At 45.0% G+C, this 16,535-nt stretch overlaps 1 protein-coding gene across 2 annotated transcripts in view; it reads left to right on the top strand.

The window, feature by feature from the left end:
• Positions 1 to 16,535, top strand: part of LOC126256619 (uncharacterized) — a 504,533-nt gene that overhangs the window by 113,325 nt on the left and 374,673 nt on the right. For both annotated transcript variants that reach the window (XM_049955496.1, XM_049955497.1), the window contains one exon: positions 7,165 to 7,440. In XM_049955496.1, coding sequence (XP_049811453.1) covers positions 7,270 to 7,440 — 171 coding nt within the window. In that variant the 5' untranslated portion in view covers positions 7,165 to 7,269. The remainder of the gene's footprint in view (positions 1 to 7,164; positions 7,441 to 16,535) is intronic.

The following is a 16,535-nucleotide window of genomic DNA, read 5'->3' as shown; positions in this document are numbered from 1 at the left end:
CTTTGAATTCATCCAATAAATCATAGTCTGCCACATGCTTTTCATACTACCAGCTTTTTTGTTCCACCTAAAATCTTTCCGGACACTTACTGTTAGCCGTTTTAACGATTGTGACGGTTTTCACTGACTTATTAATTCCAAATGTAATCAAACAATACTTCGTCCCCTCACCTATTCCTGTGCAGTACATTACGTTTGTTTATGTAGTGAGTCAGCTGTTAGTCCGTGGGTCTCGTGTATCCTCATCACAGAATGACGAAGACGCTGAGGTGTTTGATCTACTACCGGGCGAAGGCATGAATATAGGCGCGTACGCAGTAGGCCAACGAACGACAGCCAATGGCTTCGTAGGGCCGGAATTTGCTTAGTGTCTACGGGCGGCAAATTGGAACCGTCGAAGCGGTTGGCCTTTGTTGCGATTCGGTTTGCTGGCGGTAACGTCAGAGACAGGTGGTGGTTAGCGTTGGTAACACACTGCAAGTGTGGACGCCGGTTCGATTGTTGGATTAGTAGTGATTTGTTGTGTCTGTGGAACGGGTGCGTATTTAAGTTTTTCGGGACTGCCGCAAGTCGCAGTTAGTATGTTTTATTGACAGGTTTCGATCTTTAATTTGACAAGAGCATCATCAGAACTTCGGAATTTACAATTTGAAGTAAAGTAGCTGGCTGTTAAATTACAGAGCGAAACCAGTGAATGAAACATACGACTTGTGGCTGTTCCGAAAAGCTTAACCTGAACAGTCGCTTTTTCCTTCGCACGCAATGTCTGCTCTCGCTAAGGGTGTGTATTTATTGTGTTTAAAAATATTGGAATGTGGAGATAGCATTAAAGCTGATATAGTTTTATCGTGAACGGTAATTTTTATGGGCCCTACGAACTGTTCAAATGGTTCAAATGGCTCTGAGAACTATGGGACTTAACTTCTGAGGTCATCAGTCCCCTAGAACTTTGAACTACTTAAACCTAACTAACCTAAGACATCACACACATCCGTGCCCGAGGCAGGATTCGAAACTGCGACCGTAGTGGTCGCGCGATTCCAGACTGTATCGCCTAGGACCGCTCGCCCACCCCGGCCGGCTCTACGAACTGTGATTATAAAAACAAACTGAAAAGACCAGACGCTTGGAGGGAAATAACTCGATGTTTTTACTGGCATCTTTCCCCCACGAATGACAAAGAGAACAAACAAAACTGGAAGTGACGATTAACTTTCTGCTGTAGGTACAGCTCTCCTAAAAGAGGTGTTATCTTTGGAAATTTAAGGGCCTCCACAGTTGAATAACAATTCGAAATCAGTAGCTTTCATTAGAAAAAAAATTACGAAATGGCCTATATTCCAATTCAGCTTTAAGGCAGACATTAATTTTGTCCCATCACTCACCTCCCTACTTTTCAAAAGAGAGGTCGCCCACCAGCGTCATTCTTTTATGACGATTAGCTTGTTACAGTAAAATAAATGCTCCACGTGTGACGACTGCTAAATCCTCATCTTCCATTATAAAATCGGCCGGTGAAATTGTAATTAAAACGCTACTTTCTAACAACACCAAAACGGGAGCAACGTCGGCAAGTTATCAGATCGAACTGCGATTCCACATGACCGAATTCCTTGAACCCAAGCCCTTGGTTGGTGTGGATGAGAAGCCGAACGCCAGTGTATTGGCGACCAATGTTCGGCCGAATCCAGCCTCTGCCGTTCACTGGCCTTCGTTGGCCTAGTTTACATGCGCCTTTTATGACAAACCTTATGGGAGGCGGAGCCCGACAGAAGCCGTACGCAGCACTGGAGGCCGCTGAAGGCGCCGACTGACTGCGATGTGCGTTCACCACGGGGTCCAATGGTATATACGTCCGCCCAAACGTAGACGAGGGCAGGTCGCTCCGCTATACGGAGTTCTTCGGAACGCGGAGTGTTTACGGAACGGTTGACTCGCAATTTCTCCTGCGAAGACACTCGCCGCCCTCTTCACTGGCCAAGAGTAAACTCCGAACGTAACCATTACGTTCTCCAGCTAATCCATCCGCGTTTAGTCATTGCGGACTCGAACCTGGACTCTCGTTCTGCGCGTGTAGCGACCAGTGTTTGTTTGGATCTTGCGCTTTACATAATGGTCTATCTATCCTCAGTAGGTTATCGCGCATTTAGTTATAATTCTTAGGCGTGAGACTTTCCTTTGTAAAAGAGAAATATTAGCGTGCAACCTCCTCGAGCCTCCGGTGTTATCCAGCACATAGTGTGCAGTAAAGATTCTATAATTTTGCCCTGGAGTACACCTGATGTACTCATCTGACTGTTGCCGGCCGGAGTGGCCGAGCGGTTCTAGGAGCTTCAGTCTGGAACCGGGCGACCACTACGGTCGCAGGTTCGAATCCTGCCTCGGGCATGGATGTGTGTGATGTCCTTAGGTTAGTTAGGTTTAAGTAGTTCTAAGTTCTAGGGGACTGATGACCTTAGCTGTTAAGTCCCATAGTGCTCAGAGCCATTTGAACCATTTTCGAACCATCTGACCATTTCTCAGCGTAAAAATAACGTGCTAACTTCTGTTGGGCACGCAATTTTCGATCAATTCACGAATCAGCTCCGATATTCTGTAAACTTCTATTTTCTTCATTAATTCAACTACTGTCTTGCGTTCTTGTAATTCTATACTTGTAACAGCAATATAATTTTTGTACAAATCCATACATATTATAAAAATAAATGTATGTATGTTTGTGTGTATGTATGTATGTATGTATGTTCCACGTCTCCTCCTAAACCACTGGGCCTATTTCAACCAAGCTTTGTACACGTATCCCTTACTGTCAGGCAACAATCACTGTGCGGGTAAGAACCACCTGCATAATATAGTTCACGAAATAAGAAGTCATAAACAATGAGACACGAGAAAAACGCGGCACCATGCTTGACATTTAAGTTTATCACTTCTTTGTTACTAATTTCTTTCTTTCACTTGCTCCTGTGTCCCGCAATGTTCGCAGGGTCGGCGTGGTTACAACGGATTTGGCAAGGTTAATTTAAAGGGGTGGCCGGATGCCCTTCCTGCCGCCTCCCCATACCCCCCCAGGACGGAATCAGTGTACCCCAGCTGTCTGCGGCTAGTGTAAACCATGAAATAGTGTGGAAGTGTTACAAATGTCTGCGTGTCGTTTAACTGAGGCGGGATGTGGGAACCAGCCCGGTATTCACCTAGCGGGGTGTGGAAAACCGTCTAAAATCACATCCAGGCTGGCCGACACACCGGCCCACGTCGTTCAAATGGTTCAAATAGCTCTGAGCACTATGGGACTTAACATCTGTGGTCATCAGTCCCCTAGAACTTAGAACTACTTAAACCTAACTAACCTAAGGACATCACACACATCCATGCCCGAGGCAGGATTCGAACCTGCGTCCGTAGCGGTCACGCGGTTCCAAACTGAAGCACCTAGAACCGCACGGCCACACCGGCCAGCGCCCACGTCGTTAATCCGCCGGGCGGATTCGATCCGGGTCCGGCGCGCCTACCCCAGTCCAGGAAGCAGCGCATTAGCGCTCTCGGCTAACCTGGCGGGTTTTCTTTGTTACTAACTCTACTCGCAATATATTTCACAGACAGTATCCACGTATTCACCTCAATGTACCTATAGAAGTACATCACTGAGCGACACACGTTTCAATAGATATGACATCATTAACACATAGATGCGTGAAAAAGTGCCGCATTATGAATGAAGTTGTAATAGATTGATTCTTTACCGCTGAGACACTCCTACAGTCGAGTCAACTTAAGGAGTTCCTTATACCTGGCTGCGCTTGTGACAACTTTCAACTACGAAGCGCAAACGGCTGTAGTTGAAAACGACAACCGTCTATAGAGCTATTAAGAAGCGTTGCCGTAGAGACATTGACAAAATCTCGTTGCACACATGGGAAACAGCTGCACCCATCACACAAAAAAAATGGTTCAAATGGCTCTGAGCACTATGGGACTTACCATCTATGGTCATCAGTCCCCTAGAACTTAGAACTACTTAAACCTAACTAACCTAAGGACATCACACAACACCCAGTCATCACGAGGCAGAGAAAATCCCTGACCCCGCCGGGAATCGAACCCGCGAACCCGTGCGTGGGAAGCGAGAACGCTACCGCACGACCACGAGCTGCGGACGCACCCATCATACAAAAACTGTTCAGGATCACCTCGCACGGACTCTACTACAGGAGAACATAAAAGGTTTTGTTTCTAATAGAGAATTGGCAAAATGAATGCATGGGCAATGCCGAATTTGCAGCTAGTTCTATATAAACCTGGCCTATTTCAGCCCTGATAAATTCTTAATTTCAAAGAGTGTATGGCAGTCAAAAGCTTTTTCTAAGTCTACGGCGGTTTACGGTTGCTGAAAGTTCTGATTTAAGAAAAGAAGGCTACGAGTTTAGGAAGTGTATGTTGTCATAACAGGAGAGCACAACAGAATGGTTTGTTGAAATAAATCACCTCTTAGTTGCGCTCTCAAATTACACATAAAATTACAAAAACATTCTTAAGCCATTCTCCTGAAATGCTCATAAGCTTCAACTTTATAGAATGGTCCCTATCATTATCTGATACAAAGGTGTTGTACAGTCTCTACCCTAAGCCTCTCTCATGCTTACGGTTGCAACACTCATCACATAACGATCTTCCACTTCGATTATTATCTACTTAAGTCAACTCTTCTCTGACTATAGCTTCACTTGCTCTAAAATACGCTCTAAAACAGAAAAAAACGACACACCACGAAACAATTACCGAATGGGGCAGATATCGGTAGATGTGATTACCCATACAGAGAAACAAATACAGTAACTACAATTTCAGAAAAATCGGGTGATTTATTCAAGAGAAAGAGCTTTACAAATAAAGCAATTCAATAACGCTTTGGTCCACCTCCGGCTCTTGTGCAAGCAATTACTCCGCTTGGCACAGAGTTATTGCATATCCTCCTGAGCGATATCGTACCAAATTCTGTCCAACTGTCGCATTAGATCTTCAAAATCCTGAGCTAGTTGGAGCGTCCTGCCCATAATGCTCGAAACGTTCTTAATTGGGGAGAAATCCGGCGACATTGCTGGCCAAGGTAGGATCTGGCACGTACAAAGATAAGCAGTAGAAACTCTCGCCGCTGTCTGGAGCGTTTCCAGACACGTCTTCTGCCTGGAATCTCCTTGAATGGAGTCGACCGTCTTCAGTGATAAGCCCCGCTTAGAACTGAGCCCCGATGTCTAGCGAAGACACGTCTGGAGATACACTGGACAGCGATGGAATACCAACGCCACTATCGCCTAAGAACCAGGAATGACGGTTTGGGGTACCATTTCTTTTCATGGCAGGATCCCTGCGGTTGTCATCCGTCGAGCCCTTACAGCATAGTGATATGTCGACGATATTCTACGCCCCACTCTGCTGCCCTTCATGGCAAGCAATCCTGGGCTTATATTTCAACAAGATAACGCCCGCCCTCACACGGTGAGAGTTCCTAGTGCTTGTCTTCGTGCTTAACAAACCCTGCCTTGGCTGGCAAGATTGCCGTATCTCTCCGCAATTGACAACGTTTGGAGCATTATGGACAAAACCTTCCAACCAGCTCGTGATTTTGACCATTTAACGTGCCAAATGGACTGAATGCGACACGTTGTACCTCACGACATCCAAAAACTCTATTAATCAATGCGAAACCGAATATCTGCTTGCATAAGGGTCAGAGAAAGATCGACACGTTATTATCTTGCTCAGTTTGTGAAACTCTGTCTTTATGAAGTCATCCAATTTTTCTGAAATCGTAATCATTTGTTTTGTCTGTACATGTACATCACATCTACGGATTTCCGTCCCATTCGGACAATTCCTTCGGAGTGCGTCCTTTTTTCGTCATAGAGTGTATAATAGTGAATTGTAAAGGAGTGGGAAACCAGCAAGCAATTACATTAGCTTGTCCAGTGCTCGCTGCAGCCGTAAAACGTCGCGTTAAGCGAGAGTATATATAAGTCCAATTGCTGTCTGTTCTAAAGCTCTATAAGCGTTTCCCAACGCTATTAACCTGTATAAGTGGACACAAATGTGCCTTGAACGCAGCTACTCACGTGCAACTGAATAAAGCAAATAAATAAATTCTGGTGCACACATGAAGACTAATGCGACGGCAAGCCATTTCTATTGATACTGGCAGCGATAGCGACAGATAGCAATGTGTGTGTAGCGCACCAGGCGTTCAGCCGCAATGCTATCTGTCGCTATTGCTGCCAGTATCAATAGAAATGGCTTCCCATCGCATGAGTCTTCACGCGGGCACCTGAATTTATTTATTTGCTTTAATCAGGTGCACAGTTGAAGACTCATGCGATGGCAAGCCATTTCTATTGATACTGGCAGCGACAGCGAAAGATAGCAAAGTGTGTGTAGCGCACGTGGCGTTCGGCTGCAATGCTATCTGTCGCTGTCGCTGCCAGTATCAATAGAAATGGCTTGCCATCGCATGAGTCTTCAACCGTGCACCTGAATAAAGCAAATAGATAAATTCAAGTGCACGGTTGAAGACTCATGCGATGGCAAGCCATTTCTATTGATACTGACAGCGATAGCGACAGATAGCAATGTGTGTGTAGCGCACCAGGCGTTCAGCCGCAATGCTATCTGTCGCTATTGCTGCCAGTATCAATAGAAATGGCTTCCCATCGCATGAGTCTTCACGCGGGCACCTGAATTTATTTATTTGCTTTATTCAGGTGCACGGTTGAAGACTCATGCGATGGCAAGCCATTTCTATTGATACTGGCAGCGACAGCGACAGATAGCAAAGTGTGTGTAGCGCACGTGGCGTTCGGCTGCAATGCTATCTGTCGCTGTCGCTGCCAGTATCAATAGAAATGGCTTGCCATCTCATGAGTCTTTGTAGGACGTGTTTTGAGACAAGTATTACCCATATATTTCTTCAATACACTGCTTGCGTGCCTTTACCACCTGTCCATTAATACTCTGGATATCGGACCATCTTCGTCTTTCGACGACTGCCAAGTATCACCAGCCCCTCCTCGTACACCTAGTTTGAGTGAATTGCTGCAGTGCGTCGTCGGCAGCGCAGCCGTCGCCTGTCCCGGCCTGAGCTGACGGCAGGCGTGGCCTGTGGTTTGTTTACAGCGGAGGGAGCGCCGCGGCGGTCGCGGGCGCGGTCCCCCAGCAGCGGCGGCGGCGGCGGCAGCGGCAGCGCCAGCGGGCAGGTTCTCATGGCACGGCGCGCCGCCCATGGCCAGCTGTGAGGGCGCAGGCGGGCTCCTGCACCACTACCACTACCACGACTACCAGCAGCACGAGGCGGCCATGGCGGAGATGCCGCACAACCCGGCGGCGCACGAGCTCAAGCGCTGCAGCGCCAAGCTGGACCTGGCGCGCGAGCGCAGCTTCGTGCGCCACCAGGTAGGCTCGCCGGCGGCACGCGTCACGCGGTCCTCCGCTACACGGAGAGATCAGGAAAAAAAAACAACGAAGTTAAAACACACAAAGACAAAGTAAGACTCATCACGAAGGAATTATCCGAAAGGGACAGAAATCCGTAGGTATGTTGTACATGTAAAGCAAACAAATTATCACAGTTTCAGGAAAATTGGAGTTGGTGCGCCTCCTGCCATTATGCAAGTAGTTCCTGGCTTGATATTAGTTGACAGAGTTGTTGAGTGTCCTCCTGAGCCGGCCGGGGTGGCTGAGCGGTTCTAGACGCTACAGTCTGGAACCGCGCGACCGCTACGGTCGCAGGTTCGAATCCTGCTTCGGGCATGGATGTGTGTGATGTCCTTAGGTTAGTTAGCTTTAAGTAGTTCTAAGTTCTACGGGACTGGTGACCTCAGAAGTTAAGTCCCATAGCGCTCAGAGCCCTTTCAACCATTTTGTCCTCCTGAGGGACGTTGTGTCAAATTCTGTCCAATTGGAGCATTAAATCTATGAAACGTCCCCTTTGAACAATTATATACAAGACTGTGCTTAAACTGACACACAATATTTTGTTAGCGCAACGCAATCTGACTTTCAATAATCCCTACAAAAGAATGGCCCTGACTAACATTAAACTATACCTTTCACAAATGACTTACCTCACAAAAATCTTCGCTACTCAAGCTACTGCAATACAGCGAACGCCACTACTGCCAGCTAAATAAAAGATTCAAACTATGGAAGGCACTAACTACTGATAGGGATAGTTAACAAATGAAAGATATTAATAGAGAACAAACAATGTATTTACCTTGATATCATCATATATAAAGCAGTTCATGACAAATTTCAAAACTCCGCCATCTCTCTCCCCACATCCACCACTGCTGGCGGCTCACCTCCAACTGCGCAACGCTACGCGCTGTTCACAGCCAGCTGCCTAACACTACAATGGCAGACAACAATGCAAACTAGATACAGACTGCACACAGCACAGCCAGTGATTTTTATACAGAGGTGGCGTTACCAATAAAAAAACCTAAACAGCCTACTTACAAATCGTTAAAATCCCGAGGTGCTTCGAGGTTCTTCCTTAATGCTCCTAACGTTCTCAGTTGGGGGAGAGATCCAGACACGTTGCTGGCCGAATAGGGTTTCGCAGGCACGTTAATACAAGTAGTAGAAACTCTCGCCGCGTATGGGCGGGCATTGTTGTTGTTGTGGTCTTCAGTCCTGTGACTGGTTTGATGCAGCTCTCCATGCTACTCTACCCTGTGCAAGCTTCATCATCTCCCAGTACCTACTGTAACCTACATCATTCTGAATCTGTTTAAGTTATCATCTATTAGTCTCCCTCTACGGTTTTTACCCTCCACGCTGCCCTCCAATACTAAATTGGTGATCCCTTGATGCCTCAGAACATGTCCTACCAACCGATCCCTTCTTCTAGTCAGTTGTGCCACAAACTCCTCTTCTCCCCAATTCTAATCAATACCTTCTCATTAGTTATGGGCGGGCAATATCTTGCTGAAATATAAGCCTAGGTTGGCTTACCCTGAAGGGCAACAAAACGTGCTGTTGGATATCCTCGACGTACCGCTGTACTGTAAGGGTCTCGTGGATGACACCCAAACCAGTCCTGCTATGAAAATAAATGCCACCACAGACAATCGCGACTCATGGTTGTCGGGTCATACGGCGAGCGACAGTCAGGTTAGTATCCCACCGCTTTCCAGGGCTTCTCCAGTGACGTCTTCGGCCTCGAATCTCAGTGACTGGAGTAGAAATGTCTTCACTTATGAGTTCCACTTCGAAGTGATCCCCCACGACCTGCAAAGACAGATCTTGAGACGCCCCGGGCGGTGGTGGGATACCAGCCAGATTGTTGCTCGCTGTACTACCTAACAACCAGGAGTGATGGTACGGGGTGCCACTTAATTTCATAGCTGGACCCTTTGGTTGTCATATGTGGCATCCTTACAGAACAGTGGTACGTCGACGATATTCTACGCCCCGTTTTGTTGCCCTTCACGGAAAGCCATCCTGGGCTTACATTTCAGCAAGATAAAGCCAGCCTGCACACGGCGGGAGTCTGCTTGTCTTCCCTACCTTGGCCAGCAATGTCTCCAGATCTCTCCCCAGTTGAGTACGTTTGGAGCTTTATGGGCAGGGCCACCCAACCAGTTCGGGATTTTGAGGATCTAATGCGCCAGTTGGATAGAATTTTGCATGACATTCCTCAGGAGGACATCCAACAGCTTTATGAATGAATGCCAAGCCGAGTAACTGGTTTCGTAAGAGTCAATGGTGGACCAACGCGTCATTGACTTGCTCAATTTGTGAAGCTCTTTCTCTTGAATAAATCATCACATTTTTCTGAAATTGTTATCATTTGTTTCTTTGTACATGTACATCACATCTACCGATTTCCGCCAAATTCCGAAACTTCCTGCGTGGTGGGCCGTTTTTTGTTGTCTTAGAGTATATTTTATTTCTTTGCACGCTCATGCCTGTAGTCTTGGTACACACTGAAATCCACGCCCCACAGTACCGTAGTGCACCGCTAGACGAGCCAAACCAAAAGCGCCACTCGCAGATAAACTGAAGTAAGTGATGTAAAGTCGTGTGGTGTGAATGGCTGGGGGAATCCAAAAGGCAGGTTCAGCCGCCTAATTAGAAAGTTTTCTCCTATCCTTCACGCCCAAAGTCACTTTCCCTTCGTGAAATATAAGATCTGTGTATGTAAGTGTCTATGTGAAGTGTAGGTGACTCAGTGGTTTTGTGTGTAGCGTAGTGCCATATTTGTGTTGGAGATGATGAGATAAGGGAGAGAGACTGAAGCCTGGTGCCGGCACATAGCCTATAAATTTGAATACGTGTACTAACTCCTTTATGGCAGCAAGGGAAATGAAAACTACCTTATTGTCCGGCACAATCACAGTAATTTCGTTCGAAATTACTGGCTTTGGCCAACCACAGATCTAATACGTAAACAAAGCTGTCATCAAACCAAAGATTTGTTTGAGCACCACAGTGCTTGAAGCTTCCTGGCAGATTAAAACTCTCTGTTGGACGCGCACTCGAACCTGGGACCATTGCCTCTCATGGGCAAGTGCTCTACTGACTGACCTATCCGAGCATGATTCACCACCCACTCTCACACCTTTACTTCCACCAGTACCTCATTTCCTACCTTCCGAACTTCACAAAAGTGTAGAAATCAACCCGCGATCCGCTGCGGAGTGAAAATTCATTCTGGGTACAATCTCTTAGGCTGTGGCTAAACAATTTCTTCGTTATAGCCTTTCTTCCAGGAGTGCTAGTTCCGCAAGGTATGCGGGGAAACTTCTGTGAAGTTTTGAAGGTGGGAGATGAGGTACTGGCGGAAGCAAAGCTGTGAGACATGCTTGGAAAGTTCACCTGATAGGGTACTTGCCCACGAAACGAGAAGGTACCAGGTTCGAGTCGCGGTGCGGCATACACTTCTAATCTGCAAGGAAGTTTAAAATCAGCGCACACTCCTCTGCAGAGTAAAAATTCATTCTAGCCACAGTGCTTCGTCTAGCGGCGTGCTACAGTACTGCGGCACGGGGATTTGACTAAGTCCCAGACGTGCACGCGCAAACAAAAAACAAAGTAACTGCGTAATTTAAAAAAAAGCGACAATTGAAATTTTATGGTTACATCTCGTAGTTTTGGCTTCTGGATCACAGACCACTGTTACTTGTGCATACATCTACATCTAAATCTACATGGTTACTCTGCAGCTCACAATTAACTACCTGCTGAGAGTACAGGAAAGAGTCGCCACTAGGGAGTCCTTGCGTAAATGTTCTCGAGTAAATTGCCTCGTCAAATTCGGATAAAATTCCGATCTTCTACCAATGCCTTCAATCATTGGCGTCACGCTCACACTGTGAGCTATGTCCTTACCGTATGGGAAGTTAACATAGATACGAAGGACTTCGCGACGAAGTACTTGGATAAAAACCATTCGTGATGGTCATTTTTTGCACGTAGGTGTCGACAATATCTGCTGTATTAACTGTCTTTTATTTTTCAAACATATTTCCCTGACCAGTGTCGGGAATTATCGATCAACATCTGTGGCTAGAGCACATAAATACAGGGTGTTACAAAAAGGTACGGCCAAACTTTCAGGAAACATTCCTCACACACAAATAAAGAAAAGATGTTATGTGGACATGTGTCCGGAAACGCTTAATTTCCATGTTAGAGCTCATTTTAGTTTCGCTCAATGGAGCACGTTATCATGATTTCATACGGGATACTGTATCTGTGCTGCTAGAACATCTGCCTCTACAAGTACGACACAACATGTGGTTCATGAACGATGGAGCTCCTGCACATTTCAGTCGAAGTGTTCGTACTCTTTTCAACAACAGATTCGGTGACCGATGGATTAGTAGAGGCGGACCTCCACGCTCTCCTGACCTCAACCCTCTTGACTTTCATTTATGTGGGCATTTGAAAGCTCTTGTCTACGCAACCCCGGTACCAAATGTAAAGACTCTTCGTGCTCGTATTGTGGACGGCTGTGACACAATACGCCATTCTCCAGGGCTGCATCAGCGCATCAGGGATTCCATGCGACAGAGGGTGGATGCATGTATCCTCGCCAACGGAGGACATTTTGAACATTTCGTGTAACAAAGTGTTTGGGGTCACGCTGGTACGTTCTGTTGCTGTGTGTTTCCATTCCGTGATTAATGTGATTTGAAGAGAAGTACTAAAATGAGCTCTAACATGGAAAGTAAGCGTTTCCGGACACATGTCCACATAACATATTTTCTTTCTTTGTGTGTGAGGAATGTTTCCTGAAAGTTTGGCCGTACCTTTTTGTAACACCCTGTATAGTCGATGGATCTTCATAGTACCATGTTTACTTTACTAGACGCAAGCGATAACATACACAGTTCGATCACTTTGTAGAAGATTGTTTCCTATACCAACATACAATTAACTTATAAATAAGAGGTTATAAGTTGATGGGTTTTTGAACCGTTTGACTACAAATGCTCTAACCGCAGATGATGGGCGGTAATGCCCGAAACTGCTCCGAGGAAAAGCTTTGAATAAATAAGAAAATCGTACAAGCTGCTTTTGTCGACGCTTAAAGTATGGAAAGTGGCCTTTATCACATACATCGAAGTCACACGGCAAAACTTCAAAGCTTTTTAAAAAAAGTTCTCGGTTAATTTACTGCATCAAATGCGGGTAAAATTAAAGCTTTCGACGAAAGCCTCTACATTCGTTGTTAATAATGCCTCTGATGACCATCACGGAGGCTATAGTTGAAAGCACGGAATTTTATCCGACATGGCAAGTTAGTCGAGACCTTTTGTAATACAGATAACGAGAAATTTCCTTAGGCGTATAAATGGCAAGATGCTTTTCTTTCGTGTCCTCTCTTAAATATGTCTCTTAACTTCAGATCAGTGTAGTGATTTGGTACGGAGTGTAATGACATAACGTAAAAGGTGAAACCCTATGCCGGCCTAGTCCTCTGGAATAGCGGCCAGAGACCAGTTTAGTTTAACATCTTCCTTCGATTGGTGGAACAACGTTAGCAGCGCGACCGCCCTCTACTTCGGGCCGCACTGCGCAGAGATTTGACATTTAAACGTGGCTCTGGCACAAGATCTGCTAATCAGGCCAAATACCGGTAATGACAAATTGTTCTAGCATTGGGATTCGAACTGGCTACCTCTGCGTTGAGCGGCATGCACTTGCAAGCGTTTGCGCCCTAAGGTAGAGTACAGTTCTTAATGGTAAGTACTTACAGAGTCCCTCCGACTTCTTCTGAAGGTATTGTCATCAGCGAATTGCAGTCCCACCCTATTTTTGTTAAGAGATTTCCAGCTGAGCTAATACTAATTGACGCTTATCTGTTTGCACACATACTGTATTATTTCTTTTACTTGTTATACCGAGCGTAAACGTGATATGTTTGGACAACTGTGTTTGCCCACCAACGATTCTGCACCCTCTGCATGGCTTCGCCTTTGCATCGTTATCCGCCACTTTTCAGGGTTCCTGTACAACCACGGCAGCCTACGTGCGCAACGTGTAGGTCTGCAGTACAGTGAATTAGCCTTGTAGCCAGTCCTCTTCACTGTTTCCCTGTCCATTGCAGCACGAGGGGCTTACACACCTCCTGTTCAAATAAATGCAGGAAAAAAATGTGTGGAATTAGCAGAGAACTGAAATCACGAAAAGAACCTGCAGTGTTTTTAATATCCGATGTAAGGAAGGTTTCTATCTTCTGCGAGAAAACTAGCATAAATGTTGTGGTTAAGAATAGCTAGGGCCTCCTTCGAAGAAAAAGAATCGGGCTACGATTAAATAGATCTTAAATAAGTCCGAGACTCATCAGCATCATAACACTGCCCTTAGGATTTTAGCAATGCTCGCTTATTCTTTTAGTATAGCAACTCAAATATGACAACTGTTTGAGCGCAAGACGTGGAAAATATGTCAGCCACCATCACTGTAAAATCTGGGTTTCGTCTCTAGCTGCTTTGCTCGAATCCCGATGTCTGCATGACACAATTCAAAACATTCACGGGACCTTCTTACATTAACTGAGTAAAATTAATACATTTGCGTATTTACAGAACAGATGCTGATACAGAGTCAGACAGGCTTTTCAGTGCCACAGTCACAATTTGGTGAAATTGTTTTCTTCCACTTGTGCAAAGAGTCTGCACACCTTCCTGTGCTGGTGCTTATTCGGTTAAGAACTGACCAAGTCTTGCTTGGCAGTTTAAGGGGGGTAGGACGTAAACGGGCCGACTTGGAGCAGGAGAGGCACCACAGGACATTTTAATTTCCACTGTCTATACTTTTACAAATAAATTCATAAAACTTTGTCACCATGACCAGGAAGGATTGAGGACTCACAATTATCGAAGTGGAAGTTCAAAAAAGTAACAAAACATATGTCTTTTACATGTGAAATTTCATCATTTTTTTCACTTACTACTGGCTGCATTTGTTGCTACAGGTACACTTTTATTCCTAAGTAAGAGAGATTCTTCGATGACTTTTGCACAGCATACAAACCGTAGTTACAGGTGTATGAAACTCTAGAAGTTATTTAATTTATGAAAAAATGAATGAACTGTTACATTTTAAACTTCATGTTTACCAAAAGCTTAAGTTTTATAGTTAATTATCTCAATTTTTTCCACAGTTTTTTTAACAGATTTGGAAAATTCTAGAGTTTCATACACCTGTATCTACTGTTTGTATGCTATGAAAAATCCATCGAAGAATCTCTCTCACTCAGGAAGAAAAGTGTACCTGTAGCAAAAAATGCAACCAGTAATAAGTGAAAAAATGATGAAATTTCACATGTAAAAAAAAGGTGTTTTGCTACGTTTTTGAACTTCCACTTCGATAATTATGAGTCCTCAATCCTTCCTGGTCATGGTGACAAAGTTTTATGAATTTACTTGTAAAAGTATAGACAGTAGAAATTAAAATGTCCTGTGGTGACTCTCCTGCTCCAAGTCAGCCCGTTTGACGTCCTACCCCCTTAAAGACAGGTGGCTTCGTCGACAGGCATGGCATCTTTAAATTGTTCTGTCGTTGCACTAATCTGTCATCTCTCCAGCAGTCATCAGTATTAGAGCCGTGTCCAAATAACATTTTTGCGGTTTCCGGGGGTGGGTGACGACAGTGAAGTCTATCTCTGCTAATGTTTGCAATGTCTCCGTGAAGACGGAGATTAGGATTATTCTGCAGTTTTTTGATCCCAGTTCTTCAAATATCGCGTTTTAATGGAATGTTAAATGTGGCTGTCGGTATCTTTGTCAACCATGTGATCAATAAAACAGGATTCTGCTCAATTGAGGAATAGAAATATTATATTGTATTTCAATTCTGTGAAGATCATAAGATAAATTTTGGCAGTATGTTAGAAACAATGTTTCGTAATCATTAATAGGTTAATATTGTAACTATTATGTATTCAAATCAGAAAACAAATACAAACTTTGTTAATTACCATTACAAACAAAATGGAAAGAAGAATTAGCAAGCTACAGTGCTCTCGACCAAAATCTTGCAACTTCAGTTGCACCCCGTTTCGCAAACGGAACTTCTCCTGAGTAAGATACAAAGTATGCTTGACTATCCAGTACTCGTTCCATCGTCTGTGGTTCTCCGCAGTCACAGTTGATGGTACCCATGGAGAGGTGCCATTTCCGGAGGTGACTCCTGGATCCTCCAACTACAGAACGGGAATGCTTGAGTGACCTCCATATGATCGAATTCTGTTGATGCTTAGGTGGGGGGGGGGGGAATTTCCGAATCGAGACGTCTGGCGGAGTCGAGTGATCGGCAAATGTTTCCTTGCTGTCGCTGCTGTTCTTTGCAAGACTGGAGTGATCTTGAGGAGGCTTCTTCTGGACCTCAACTTTGGGGCTGCCGGAGCGTGGCCATGTAGTGGATGGTTTTCCTGATGACACTGGTTTGTTTTCTCCTCGTTAGCAATCACTTCACTATCAATGTCTGTTGGCGCTATTCCGGGAAGTTGGTAGAGTTTCACAAGTGTCATAGGTTGTAGGCAACCTGTAATAAGCCTGCACGTTTCCTGTAGCGCAGGGGTAGTAAACTTCATTCACCTGCCGCCCACTTTTGTATCCCTGTTACTAGTAAAATTTTCTAACCGGCACCACTTCCACAGTAATGGTGATTTATGAAGTAGGAAAGTAAATTTACGCTATAAAATTTATGAGGGAGGGTTGCAGCAAGTTTAGGTATATAATAATAATTACTTACGAAATACCTTATTTCAAAACGTTATGAAAACCTAATGAAAATATCTTTAACCCCCGTACACCTACCGCGCACCATGAAAGCTGAATCCAAGTTGAGTACTGCCGCTTTTGCGGCTTGTCCACTATGTTTGTGTGGATGCATTTGTACCAGACTAGGTACGCATACTCTGCAGAACTGTAACATGTGCTAGTGCCGTCATTGCCAGGGTTTGTGGTCTAGAGATCCTCATGCCACCAGTGATCTTGCGGAGGATATTGTAATTGTAATAAAATTGA

The sequence above is a fragment of the Schistocerca nitens genome, chromosome 1 (assembly GCF_023898315.1).
Source record: "Schistocerca nitens isolate TAMUIC-IGC-003100 chromosome 1, iqSchNite1.1, whole genome shotgun sequence".
In the NCBI taxonomy this organism is placed as follows: Eukaryota; Metazoa; Arthropoda; class Insecta; order Orthoptera; family Acrididae; genus Schistocerca; species Schistocerca nitens.
Note: the sequence above shows the minus strand (reverse complement) of the source record. Positions and strands in the feature narration are given on the sequence as shown.